This window comes from Rhinopithecus roxellana, chromosome 4 (genome assembly GCF_007565055.1).
Source record: "Rhinopithecus roxellana isolate Shanxi Qingling chromosome 4, ASM756505v1, whole genome shotgun sequence".
Taxonomy (NCBI): domain Eukaryota; kingdom Metazoa; phylum Chordata; class Mammalia; order Primates; family Cercopithecidae; genus Rhinopithecus; species Rhinopithecus roxellana.
The window spans coordinates 66168293-66182620 of record NC_044552.1 but is presented as its reverse complement, the minus strand read 5'-3'; the positions used below and the strand labels follow the sequence as shown (position 1 = coordinate 66182620).

The 14328-nt window shown below is 36.4% G+C and overlaps 1 protein-coding gene across 9 annotated transcripts in view; it reads right to left on the bottom strand.

The window, feature by feature from the left end:
- The window catches only part of OPRM1 (opioid receptor mu 1), a 127030-nt gene that overhangs the window by 90141 nt on the left and 22561 nt on the right, over nt 1-14328 (bottom strand). For 3 of the 9 annotated variants that reach the window (XM_030928341.1, XM_030928342.1, XM_030928343.1), the window contains exon 1: nt 5330-5734. The exons of 2 other annotated variants lie outside the window; for them this stretch is intronic. In XM_030928341.1, coding sequence (XP_030784201.1) covers nt 5330-5619 — 290 coding nt within the window. In that variant the 5' untranslated portion in view covers nt 5620-5734. Of the gene's footprint in view, nt 1-5329; nt 6044-14328 lie in introns of those variants that run through there. 4 more of the 9 variants (XM_010357555.2, XM_010357556.2, XM_030928340.1 and 1 more) reach the window with 4 other exon arrangements.

Sequence of the window (14328 nt, the reverse complement as noted above, 5' to 3'; positions counted from 1 at the left end):
CGCAGCCTCTGCCTCTGGGTACAAGCAATTCTTGTGCCTCAGCCTCCAGAGTAGTTGTGATTACAGGCATGTGCCATCAGGTCCGGCTAATGTTTGTATTTTTAGTAGACACAGCATTTCACCACGTTGCCCAGGCTGGTCTCAAACTCCTGACCTCAGGTGATCCACCTGCCTCCACCTCTGAAAGCACTGGCATTTATAAGAGCCACAGTGCCTGACTATCACGAGTACATTTTAAAATCTCATATGGTCGTATGTTATTTATCAAAATGAGCTTATTTTTTCTTGCTGTTGAGCTTAAAATATCCGTTTCAACTACTGCCTTAAACAGAATCCTAGGAGAAATAATATTTCAACTTTTATATGTAAGGGATCCTATTAGATGTTCAAAATCTCAAAATAAATATTGCCTGCATTTATTATTCGAATGCATACAGACACCAATTAATTACTTTTATTTCCTTCTTAGCAGTAGAGAAATTGTTTTTTATTTAAATTTATTAACCGGTATTTTTTTTTTTTGTAGCAGTAGCTGAGTTTTTTATACCCAAATATTAACTAAAACAATTAGCTTAGAAAAATGCTTGCAAATCATTTTTTACGAATAATTTTTAACACATGTTTTAAAAATAAGATCAGTTAAAAGTACTCAGAAGAGTCAATGGCCACAATGTTTGTTTCTTTTCTTTTATGTTTGTTGGTTTTATTTGACATCTATTTTCTAGCACTGGCCTACTGGAACTATAACAACTTGGGGCAATTGGGAAATTATGTGTTTAAGCTTAAACATATGATATACCAATTATAAAAAGTTATGAGAACATACAAAAACATTTACTATGTATTTATGTTTCCATATATTTACTATATATATGTGTTTCCATATGTAGTAAATGTTTAAAAACATGCATGTGAATACTCACCACTAAATTTATGGTAGTGGTAGTCTCAGTGAAACGAGGGTAATGCGAGCACAGAAGAGACTTCAAGTGTTTCAGTCTATCTGTCTATCTATCTATCTATCTGTCTATCTATCTATCTATCCATCCATCCATCCATCCTTTAAGAGAAGAATTGTTCTGTAATTCTATATATTTTTTATCTTTGGATATGTTTCAAGAAATATCAGATAGGTCATCCTTTCAAGAAAGAAGAGAGAGAGAGAAGAATGTAGGAAACTCATTGATTGGTAATGCCATGCAAATGACAAAGGCACAGCTTACAACCAAGGAAAGTATAAAAGCAATTTAGTGTGTTTAGGAGACACAGAAGAAGAGTTGTTCTCCTCTGAGTTAGTATCTATAGGGAAAATAGCACTTAAAGTTCAAATTGCAATAGGTACCAGGAACTCCCCCTTACTAAGTGAAAGGCATGCAATTAAGTTAGTGTTTTTTAATGTAAGCCATTAAATTGAGAACTGAATTTTACTTAGTGTTTTCCACTTAAAATCCATCCTCTAATTAGGGTATTTTGTGGGTTTTAAAAAAGTGAATCTTATTAATATTTGAGCTTTCTAAATAAACTATTATCTTTTTATCTTATGAAAATTACTAATGATCATATTTAGTGACATATGCATTCAAATTGATTCAAATATATATGTATGTGTGTGTGAATATACATATATATATACACACATACATATATATATATAATCCTTATATTAGATAAAACATTATTGTTCACTAATTTCTACCTGCCTAAATCTGGATTAAGTTTAAAAGCTTGTACTTCTGTTCCAATCAAGTATAACTGATCATCTTTAAATTTAAACCTGAATCAAATATTTGGTATATAGAACAAGTATAAGCTCACAGGACTTTTCTAAAATCAGAAATACTTCTTAGGAAGGAGAAATGACAATAACATCTTGCACGTATTTAAATGCTCTTCTCTGATAATTAGTTATATTGAGAATTTATCTAACCACATTAAGAAATAATCTTGCAAATGAGGGTAGTATTACTTGGCACTCTTCATTGGAAATTTACTGTAAGGATGGTTTACACAGCCCACAGAGATCTCAAAGTTTCTAGCCCTCCACTTTTCAACAGTGTCTGTACATACCATGTTCATAGCTACATGAACAAACCTTGGAAAAAGAATCTCCCAACATAAACACATCTGAGACTATATTAGTTTTTGCAGTTATGGGTAATCCTATAGTTTGGTTCAGTTATTAAATATTTTTAAGAAGTGAAACATCTCTGGTTGCTGTTACTCTTCGTTTTGATTTTTTTTCACAATGAAATACTATCATCCCATTTTAAGTGGTTGCTACTTTTTATAATATTTTCATCATATTTTCTAAAATCTTTGTGGTAATTTTCATAAAGTTATTCTGCAAGCATTAGTTTTCTTTAAAACTAAAAAAAGCTTTCAGGTGATGGTTACTGATAACATTTTTATGACTTAACATTTGGATTTAAAACCTTTAGAACATATTACAGTTTCTTCTTTCCTCCCTTGTATTCCTTAGAGCAGCCCTCTTTAAGAATCTCATTTAAGTTATACTACGTAATGATGTTGTTGATGAAGGGATGATGATGATGGTGGTACAAACAGAGCCAAAGAGTTAATCACAGCATCCGCATTCGCAGTTATTTTTGTTGTTGTTGTTGTCATAGTCATCTGAGCCTCATGATTCACTCAATGGACTAAAACATCTTAATAAATATTACCTTAATATAATCAGAAAACTGCAACTACTTGATCATTCAATAGTATTTGTTGAATTTGAAATAGAGAAGGAAGTGAGCACTTCTCCTCAATACTTAATAGATGCAACATTATATCCAGCCTATTAGCAAGGATAATACATCCCTGAACTGATCATTTTGTAGTTTAAACACTGCAGCCTGCAGACAGTCAGTTAAATATTCTCGGCTAAATAGACATACTTGGTTCAGTCCCCAGATGCCTTCCCTGTCACTTCATCTGTCACTAACTTGCCCATTTTTCTGTTTCACAGTCACATTCCAAGAGGGTTACCTAACCCTGCAATTAAAACCCACCCTGCCACAGGTGGGTGTTTGGGATGACCTTTCAAATAGTACTGCATTTTGTAAGAACTTTCAGTACCAAGAATAAAGCATAATATCATGTTCTCAGTAAGATGCACTGTCACCATGTTTCTCCAAGTCAACAAGAGGCCAGAGGTAATGCCTTTAAAACTAACTCACCCAACCAACAACATCTTCTACACTGGAATAATAAGACCAATCTGCTTATTTCACAGCCAGTTGCCACTCTATTGGCCCTCTCTGTATTGCAAAGCATAAACTAAAGTGTAGAAAAATGAGGAAGGAAAATACCAAGAAGCAATAAAAAGGAATAAAATATTATGTTTCAGATGGCAGGATTCCTAGATGCTTTGGTAATTTTTGTTTCATGCTTTTTTTCCTTCAGGATTTCATACAGAATTTGGGGATAATTTGTTATTCCCAAGTTATTATTACTGTATCAACTCACTCTGTCAACCTAATAGTCAAATTAACTCAAATCATGATTTGCCAGAACAATAAACATAAAATTATGTTAGCTAGGAGAGATTCAGTGGCACTGAATTAATGAACTATCTGTTCTTGGAGAAAATCATTTACATTTTCTGTGCCTCAGTTTATTTACTTAGCATAGATAATCTCTAGAGTCCCTTCTAGCTTGATTAGTGTATGATTTTACGAATTTCTTTTAGAAAAAATGAGACATATATTTTCTCTTCACAAAGCAGGCCTTTAATTATAACTTTTATTGTCATAACTGCAGAATGAAATTTGGTTTTTAATCTTTAATGCGAATCATTGTATTGAATTACTTAAAGTAAATGTTTTTAAAAATAAATTCTTCCATTGATCTTCTTGCATTTTTCCTTCTGTTGTTAGCCTTCCTCTCAATAGATGGTGCTCTTTTCTTACAGACGATACTTATCTTATTCCTCATCAAAAGATCAGGGAAATTAGCTTTACTCTTCAAAAATCATTAATTAAAGAAATCATACAGATGAGTAGAAAGAATTGCTTATAAGCAATTTGCAGCACCTTGGTAATGAAAGGATACTGGAGAGAGCAATTGTTAAATGATTTAAGAGCTCCACTGAAATCTGCAATACTTGCTGAATAGGTGAAACAAATATTGTAACTAAATATGAAAATGCCATGTTACCTACATACACATACCCCTGGTTAAAAAAGAAAAAGCCCTCGATTTAGGAGCTATTTTAAAGTCTTAAAATATTTATCTTCTTTAACAAAAACAGATACATGGCATTTCACATTCACATATAGTATTTGAATATACATTTGAATATACACATCAACACCAACACAATCAATATCAATCTCAATCAATATTGAGAGCTTCCACACTCTGCCAAATATACCTGGAACATCTGGGTAAACAGAAAATGGACCACAACTCTTTTGAATTAATTTTACTTGATAAGAATACTTTGTTTAGAGCACCCATCAAAACTTCCTGTGTAAGCGTTTCTGCAGTTTCTAATGTGGAATTATGATGCTTTTGGTCATTCCTAATTAGCTCCAACTTGTGGAGGCATTGAAATACAGCCATGTCCTGCAGTTTTCCTGAACCAACCTACCCATACCAGATGCAGTTTGTGACTTAGGCGATCTGAAGCTACCAATGGCAAACTGGTCTACGCAACACAGCTGTCATGTTTGTTATAACAGAGGAAAACTACCATGGAGAGACGCTAGGAAAACTTCCTCTACCTAATGTTGCCTCAGGATGAGAGGAAGAGATGGGTAAGGGCTGCTATGGTAGGGGAGAAGAAAGGGTGGGGTTGTAGTACAGGGAAGTACTAGACCAGCAGGAGTAGGAAAGTTGCCAAGGTCCATCTCAAAACAACTGAGAAGACTTCTCCCCCCTCCCCCCCACACACACCGCAACCCCAACCAAATCTGGGAAAGCTAACTAGAATTTCTCTCCCATTATTCACAACTTACTCTTTCCATAGCTCCTGCAGAGGGACTGAGTGTAGGACTCTGCCAAGAGCCCTCTTTGCTCAGTATAAGGAAGAGCTCTAAGTCTACCCTATAACTTCCCCCCTACCCCTAGACCTTTGTAGCTTTAACCAAAGCAACTTCTCTGCTCCTGAAATTTTGGATTACTTCTTTATCAATTGAAAAAACAGAAAAGTAGATTTTCTCACAGAAATAGCAATCACTGTCCGTGGTCGCCTCCAGAGTTCCCCCAGTTTACCTCCCCTCTTTCATCCTCCCGCCCAACATTGAGCCTTGGGAGTTAGGTGTCTCTTTGCACTCCCTTGACCCGCTGAACGCTCCGCTCGGAGCCCTGGCGCTTTCCTTACCTGACAATCACATACATGACCAGGAAGTTTCCGAAGAGCCCCACCACGCACACGATGGAGTAGAGGGCCATGATGGTGATGGCCGTGATCATGGAGGGACTGCCGGTCGGAGGGCACAGGCTGTCTCTCCCGCCCAGGTCGGTGCGGTTCGGACCGCATGGGTCAGACAGGTTGCCATCTAAGTGGGACAAGTTGACCCAGGAACCGGGGCTGGGTGCTGGGGAGCAACTTGAGTGCGCCAAGGCATCAGTGCAATTGCTGGCGTTCGTGGGGGCAGCGCTGCTGTCCATGATACTGACGGCCGGCCGGGCACCGCGGTGCAAGGTAGCCAGGAGCACCGGGACTTTTCGGTTCCCTTTCGCCGCTACCACAGCTCCTGCTATTTCTTACAGAAACCAGTCCTGGCTGAGACAGAGAGGAGCGTCAGGCGGAGGGGACCGAGCTGAGCATCTCACATTCTCCTCTGCCTGTAGCCCCCTCCCACCTTAGTAGTTCACAGAGGCTCATCCCCAGCCACGCACCGCTGCGGGAGGGGAGGGAGGGCCATGCGGGATTCGGAGGCTGGAAGGGAGGGAGGAGAGAAAAGGGGTGGATTTTGCGCAAAGCGATCCAAGGAGTCGGTCTCTTCACTGGGCACTCTTCTGTGCAAACACATCTAAGGGAGGGAGATGGAGAGAAGGGTTGGGGAGAGAGATAGAGTTAGTTTTTGGCAGCAGTGAAAAATAAGAAAGGGGGCTAACATCACTCCATTTTCCAGCGCCTTTTTCTCCTTAAAATCTGGCAGGGAATACATTAGCTTGACGAAACCCTAACAACCCTAAAACCCCAATGATCCTCCATCCCTATTGCCAATTTTGATTATTTGGGAATAGGGGACACACAATCTTGTTTTGCAGTCCTTGTTCCCTCAGTTGTCAACATCTAAGAAAATGTAATAATGTTTCTCCAATTTTCTTCCCTACAAACCTGTTGGGGACAACAGCGATCCTCTATTTTCTGAAAAATAAATGAGAAACAAATAAACTTTTGTGCAGAAAACCTGTTCCTCATTTTCCCCAATTTCTCTTAGGGTGAATCCCTGTTTACCTCTGATTTTGTCTCAGTGAGGAAGAGGCATAAGAAGTGGTTACAGAAATCAGAAGGTTGTGGCATCCAGTAAAGTCAACTAAAGATAATGTTGCTCTTTCACATCTTAAATCTCATAGACCTATTAGGAATTATTTGTCCTTGTTATCTGAAGACTTCCTCGATAGACATATCGAGAACCTTCGGAGAAGAAGGTTGTTAAACCAAACAAAATTTGCATTGCCTGTTTTCTAGTGTAAAAATTCTAGGAAAAGTCACGTAACGTATGGGATTAGAGTGGCCTTCAACAAGGTGCTTGAGAAACATGGATACGTTTTTGAATTTTATACCTTACTTCTAAACCCACAAGTGCTTCTATTTTAGAAATAAATTTGTAGTTACAAAGAGTAAGTTCTTGGCCTTTTTTTCCCTAAAGTTAACACCAATTCTGAAGTGATTCTCATTTCTGTGCATGTATATTTTTGTGCATGTATATATCTTTTAACCATAAACGTCGAAAATACATGTCCCCACTTGGTCTTGAAAAATTAACTGCACTCTCAGGGAGCAGGGAGGGAAGATCTTGAAAGGAACATTCAATTCCAATATTATTTTTAGGCATTTATCCTAGAAGCAGATAACTCATAGGTAAACTATTAATCATAGGCGATTTGCCAATGTTCAGTATTATTTTTATCCTCTTACATTAAAGGGTATAATTTACACAATAAAATGTTACAGAGATTTCCTAGAGACTAACAAAAATACTTTAAAACATATTCTTCCATGAACTAATGTAACAATTCTCTTATATTGAGCTGAAATCTGTCTGCATGCACTCAGTTCCTTTGTGGTTAGTTCATATGGAAGACAAGACACAGTGTAATAATTCCTGATCTTGGAGTCAAATCGTTTTACAAATCAGCTTTGTAACTATGTAGCTCTATGAGTTTGGACATGTTATTTTACCTTACAGATGACAGTCTTCTCATTAGTTAAAAAGGGGGGGATGGGCTAGTAATATTCACCTCACATGTCTGTTAGCAGGATTAAATGAGTATACATTGCAATAGTAATTGCTTAATAAGTGATAGTTCATTACCATTATATGTCATACATTTGAAATCAACTGAGTAGTCTCTTTTGCAAGTTAAACATTGGTATCATTCAGTTGTTTCTTGTAAGATGTAGTTCTGAGTTCTTTCAGTGGCCTTGTTGTTCGTCTATTCTCATTACAGCTTGTCTATCTGCTCTTAAACTACAGTTCTAGTGTTAAAAATAATGACCTAAGTTTGCCCTGACCAAAAAACAACAACAAAAAAGAAAACAAAAAAGAAACTGAGCCAGATTATAAACTTTATCTTACTACCAGTACAATGAAACTCCCAATTTTTTTTTTTTTTTTTTTTTAAGTTTTATTTTTTGGTCACATTGTTCTCTCGACTCTCCTTAGGTTTACCAATGACAAAATTTCCAAAACACAGTCCAAGTCAGTTCCACAAATACTAAAGATCTGCTTTGGACCAGATGCTGTGATAGGAGCTGGAGTTTAAAAAGATGGATACAATTGTTTTTGATTATGGAAGCTTTCTTCTCATGCCTGGTGAATCATGTGTTTCATCTCCTATAAATATATGGTTGCTTTGGAGGGAGCTCAGTGCAACACTATAGTTTTTTACTTTTAAGTTACATCTTGTTAGATCCAGTTCATGATTCTTACCCACCAAGATCTTTTGGAATGGTGATTCTGTCATCTTTTGTATGCATTTTTCAATATACTTTATTTACTCTCCTAGCTTTGTACTCTGTAATAAGGTTCCTAAGGGAGGCCTGCTCACTAACACAGTACTTAATACATAGTGGACTCCCTCCCTCACTCTCTGTGTTTTTTTCTATATTAAATATACATGAATATGCATGTGCATCATATTTGAATTCAATTGAAAAAATGATTAGCATATATTTTATGCCGCTATCTATTTAATAAAATAATCTGGGTGATTTTTTAATGACACAGTTTGAAAATAAAACGTCTTTATGGGAAAACCTTAATGAAGACATTTTGTTCTTTTTGACTCAATATAGTCTGTTAACCAACCAGGACTTAAATGTCTAGACTTATGGACTAGCCACATGCCTTTTCTTCTAGAATTATAGGTGAAGAGCAACCCCATTCCCATTGCCCTTTTCTAGAAATAGTTTTTTTTTTCTGTTTTATAGAAAAATGCAATTGCTCTCTAGAGAAAGACTTGAACTTTGTGCTTCATATTCTCAGCTGAGATTGATTTTCTCCTTTTCTATTGGTCTTTATCATCTTTCACTGAGGATAGTTATTATCCTTCTATTTTGAATATAGAATCTTCTGGTTATCATTGCATGTCCTTCCTTAAGTTGTATTAACATTTATATCTTGGTATCTTCCCCCATTTAATATACAATTCAGGGAACTGCAGAACAAATTTAATTTTCTTTCAAATATATTGATGGCCTTGAGAAACCTAGATAAAAAATGTTTCAGAAATAATAAATTAATACCACTTAATATGTAGTATAAAAGCACCTCAATTTCAAGCTTTTGTTATTTCAGAGTTTCCCTCTGGTATATTCCCCCTTTCCTCCATAATTGTTCATTTCCTACTCAATTGGTCTGAAGTCTATTGTGAAAATTCAAGTCTCTCATAAAAGCAGATGGACTGCAAATAAATGAGTCAATTTATTACAAACATAATTATTTTATACCGTATTGATCCCAAACACATAATCTTTTATTTCATTGAGCCTTAATATGTAATTTGTACAATAGAAATATCATTTTGTTGATGCTTCTTGCTTAGCCCAGGCTTTCTATTTGAAGGAAGACTAATTTATTATCTATCAATTTAGATTTAACATTGCTATCAAATCCATATCATGCAACATTTTTCACAAAAATTATTTGTTTCAAAGCAACGTATTTATTCATAGCATGGATGAATCCCTGGAAAGTGCTAAAAGTCACTTCCCTTTTTTGAATTTCAACATCTATTGGCTTAGTTATTCATAGGATTGCCATCACCCTACACTTATTTTAATAGCTTAGTCCTGATTCTGTTGAGAGTGGCTGTTAATGGAACACATGATTAATGGCTATTAAGGAGGAACACAGGCATAAATACTATACAGGAAACAATTACAGTGGTTTGAAGCTCAGAAAAATGGGACATCCAAGGTTTCATTGGAGGAGCATTTTGTGTATTTGTTTATAGATCTTTTCTGTGTTATCTAACATTTAAATGTGTATAGCTAATGAGAATGCAAATGCATTGTGATACTATATTATCCTTGATCACTGGATTGCTGCATACCTATCAAGTAAAATGGAATAGGCACTCTTTATTTCCATGGTAAAAAATAAATAAGTAAATGAAAGCAAAAAACTCCTCACACCAACTTCTACCCAATAAACCTAAAACAAAGGCATCTAGAATAAAGTGGATGACAGCCATGGACTTTTGATTAAAAAAAAAGCAGTTCAAAATCCAGGCTCAACTATTTACTTCCTTGTGACTTACTAAATTACTTACACTTCCTGATATTTGGTTTCCTTTTCTATAAAGCAAAAATATGAGAATCAACTTCAAAGAGGGTTTATAGGATTACACACATATGAAAGAATTTATCCTTTGTCTTTTGGCTTTTTATATCCTGTTGTATGTGGCCTAGAAATTAGCAAGAAGAATTATCATAAATAATACACTATATTTAATAATACAGAATCATCCTTAAAGGACCTGATTCTTTTAAGGGCCTGAAGGTAGTACCTAGGGTCCAGCTAAATCAACTCTTTTGAAAATTCATCCAAAAACAACTGGTTTAAATGATACATAAGTCTAAATGTCTTTCTAAAATCTGGAACCTCATTTCTATTCAAGTCTTACTCTTCAATTTCCAGTTACAGAGGTTTGCCATTACCCTAGTACAGCCCCTTATCACTTTCTATTAGATAAACAGTTGTCAGATGTTTCAGTCTCAGGACTCTACAAGTTTTTAAATTATTGAGGATCCAAAAAGCATTTCTTATTTAGGTTATCTTTATCACAGTCTATCACTTTAGAAATTAAAACTGAGAGATCTATAAAAACATTTCTTTATCATTATATTTTATTTATTTATTTATTTATTTATTTATTTATTTTTAAGACAGAGTCTCTCTCTGTCACCCAGGCAGGAGTACAGCGGTGCTCAGCTCACTGCAAGCTCCACCTCCCGAGTTCATGCCATTCTCCCGCCTCAGCCTCCTGAGTAGCTGGGACTACAGGTACCTGCCACCAGGCCTGGCTAATTTTGTTTTTGTATTTTTAGTAGGGACGCAGTTTCACCATGTTAGCCAGGATGGTCTCGATCTCCGGACCTTGTCATCCCCCTGACTGGGCCTCCCAAAGTGCTAGGATTACAGGCATGAGCCAACTTGCACGGCCTATCATTATATTTTAAATAACAACACACCTATTACATGTAAACATAAATATTTTTCTAGGAAAAAGAAACCCTATATTTTTCCCAAGCAAGAAAATATTTAGTGAGAAGAGTGGCATTGTTTTATATTATACAATTCTTTCAAATGTCCGATTTAGAAGAAGGCAGTTGGATTCTCATATCTGCATCTGCATTCAATCAGTTGCAATACATTGTTTAGCTGATATACATGAACAAAAATATGGATTTACAATTACCTATATGTGTTTGGAAAAAGGAAGATTATTTTAACAGCCTTTACAAATAATAGTGGATATTTTTCTTTAATACTAAACCCAGACTTAAGAAGTGCTAGTTTTTTAAAGGTTAGTTGGTATGTGGAGATTAAAACCACATTAATGAATTTTTTGTACTTTGACACGTTTAAATCTATTGATCTGTCTTCTACTTTGAACGAATCTGCTATTCCTGTGTAGTTTTGTAATAGTATGCATTGATCATTTAGAAAATACTAGTTCAGGCCGGGCGCGGTGGCGCAAGCCTGTAATCCCAGCACTTTGGGAGGCCGAGACGGGCGGATCACGAGGTCAGGAGATCGAGACCATCCTGGCTAACACGGTGAAACCCCGTCTCTACTAAAAATACAAAAACTAGCCGGGCGAGGTGGCGGGCGCCTGTAGTCCCAGCTACTCGGGAGGCTGAGGCAGGAGAATGGCGTAAACCTGGGAGGCGCAGCTTGCAGTGAGCTGAGATCCGGCCACTGCACTCCAGTCCAGGAGACAGAGCGAGACTCCACCTCAAAAAAAAAAAAAAAAAAAAAAAAAAAAAAAAAAAAAAAAAAAAAAGAAAATACTAGTTCACTGCATTATGTCACTTTCCAAATGGTGAAACATGTCATTAGAAAATAGCAACAAATTACATTTGTTCATACTACAACTGGTCTTATAGGAAATTTCTTCCAATATTGAGATGCCGTTAAGCTCCCAGTGGGGGACAATTTTCCAAGTTCCAACTTTGCTTGAAAGCCTGAACTTAATCATTGGTAATAGATACTTTTAGTTTTCCTTGAGTTGATGCATTCAGTTCTTCCATTTTCAGGAAGATATCTGCCAAACACAGAATTTCGAATAAATGTAGTTTATTTTTCAGTCATTCTTTAAATAAAAATAGTGATCCACGGAAAAAGTAGTTAGTTCAGTTCACAGCTCAAACAGTCACGCATGTGCTTTTCTTTGGGACAAACATCTTACTTTAGTTTGTGGCAGAAGCTTCATGTGTCCTTCCCATGTCATCGTACATAGATTTAAAGAAATATACTCAAGGGCCAAGATTTAATACAATTAATACATTTTACTGATCCATTAATTATAGTTTTAAAAGTAGAACTTACTTCATGTTTTTCTTCTGTGAGTGCACGTCTGTGAAGAGCACAGTGACTCCTAGTACAGCATGGGGTTACTGTCTCGATTACTGCTAAGGTATGAGCAGTTGAACTCATGATTGCTTATGCACCATTCATGCAAAAATGCAATATAGTGAAAAAGCCATTTAACTTTATAGAATTATTATTAAAATTGTTTTAACCTCGTTGATCCATGGGAAGAGTCTTAGAGACCCCACAAATCCACAGACCATACTTTCAGAAGCACTGATTTAGGTCATTATAAAAATGTCTCAGCTTCTTTCTTTTGTTTCCTTTTACTCCATTGAACATTTGTACCAGTGCCATGTAAATCTTTCTAAAATCACTTCTTGAGCAAATCACTCTTTTGCATTATAGCCTTCAATACTCACCAAAGCAAAACAAAACAAACAAACAAACAAAATGTATTAACCTGCATTCTTATCTCTGTACAACTCTCTGTCCTTCCTTTCCCTTGATTCTTTCTCTCATCCTCCCCTCCCTGAACTTCATGCTCCAAGGGTCACAGAGAAAGCAGTGGGGGTAGCACTTTTGCAGTGCTTTAATTCTGCTTTCAAACCCTTGCACATCTGCCTTTGTATAAAATACTCGTTGGTGTTAATTCCATGGGACTATTCCATTTTCATTAAAAACTGGCATTTTATTAAAATTTTCATCTCTAACCCAAGACCTGCCTTCAATTTTCTCTCTGTTTTTCACAGCTTCCCTTTCTCCTCCTCCACACTTTAAAATCTGGCCTTTATTTCCAAGGACATTAGGGACTTTCATAATGTTAAATCTATTGGTGTTTTAGTCTTTATTTTATAGCATCTCTCTTTTTGATATTCTTTATTATCTCTCTTCCATAACTTTATTTTTTAAAATTACTTTCCCACCCTGACAATTTCTTTTGGTTTATCTTAATGCTTTCTTCTTCCTTTGCTTGCGTTTTAAATGTGGATGTTTTCCAGCATTCTCTCTATTAACCTTTTCAACGTGTTCTTCTTAAGTAATCTCAAGTCATTCTTGTCTTGATTTTAACCTATATGCCGAAGATCCAACCTACATCTCCAGCTCAGTTGTTTCTCTAAAGCTTCAGATTCTAACACAGATAACTTTGGTAGACATGTCCACTTAAATACCTCATGAGCACTGGAAATACAACAAGCCCAAAGCATTTTCACCTTCTTATCCAAACATAGTTCTCTTAATGGCATCATCATCTCCTTAGTTCCCCAAGGCAAAAATCTGGCAGCCTTCCTTGGCCTTCTAGGTAGGCAGCACTGTTCGGTGGTTAGAAATGTGAACTTTGAACTGGGTGAGGTGGCTTATGCCTGTAATCCCAGCATTTGAGAGTCAGAGGTGGGAGGATTACTTGAACCCAGGAGTTTGAGACCAGCTTGGGCAACATAACAGAATCCCATCTCTACAAAAACAAAAAATTATCCAAGTGTTGTGGTGCATGCCTGTAATCTTAGGTACTCGGTAGGCTGAGGTGGGAGGATCACTTGAGCACAGGAGGTCGAGGCTTCAGTAAGCCATGATTGTGCCACTGCACTCTAGCCTGGGCGATAGAGAGAGATCCTGTCTCCAAAAACATTTTTAAAAGAAGTATAAATTCTCATTCCCCACTTCTTGCTAAAATCTTGTTTAAATCACAGGCAATTGGTGTGACTATGAACAACTTAATCAGCTGGTTGATGGCCTGATTTTTTCATTTGTAAAACTGGGTTTCCAGTAGTGCTTACTTTATAAGACTTTTATGGGTGTTAAATGAGCTTCATTAATAAAGCACTTACCAGAGTCCTTGGCACAATATGCATCATATAAATTTTTGTTAAAGAAAATCATAGACTGCTCTCACTGCCTTTCCCACATTCAACTACCACAATTGTTGATTCTACCTTTTGGTATCATTTTTCTTGTTCAGACTTTCATGGCTCATACAGAGTTATACAGTGAGTTCTTAACTGATCTATCTTCCTACATGTTCATCCTATACACTGTAGCCAAAAAAAGATTAAAAGAACGGAAATCAGACTGTGCCCTTGATGATGATGCTTGTTGGTTCCCCATA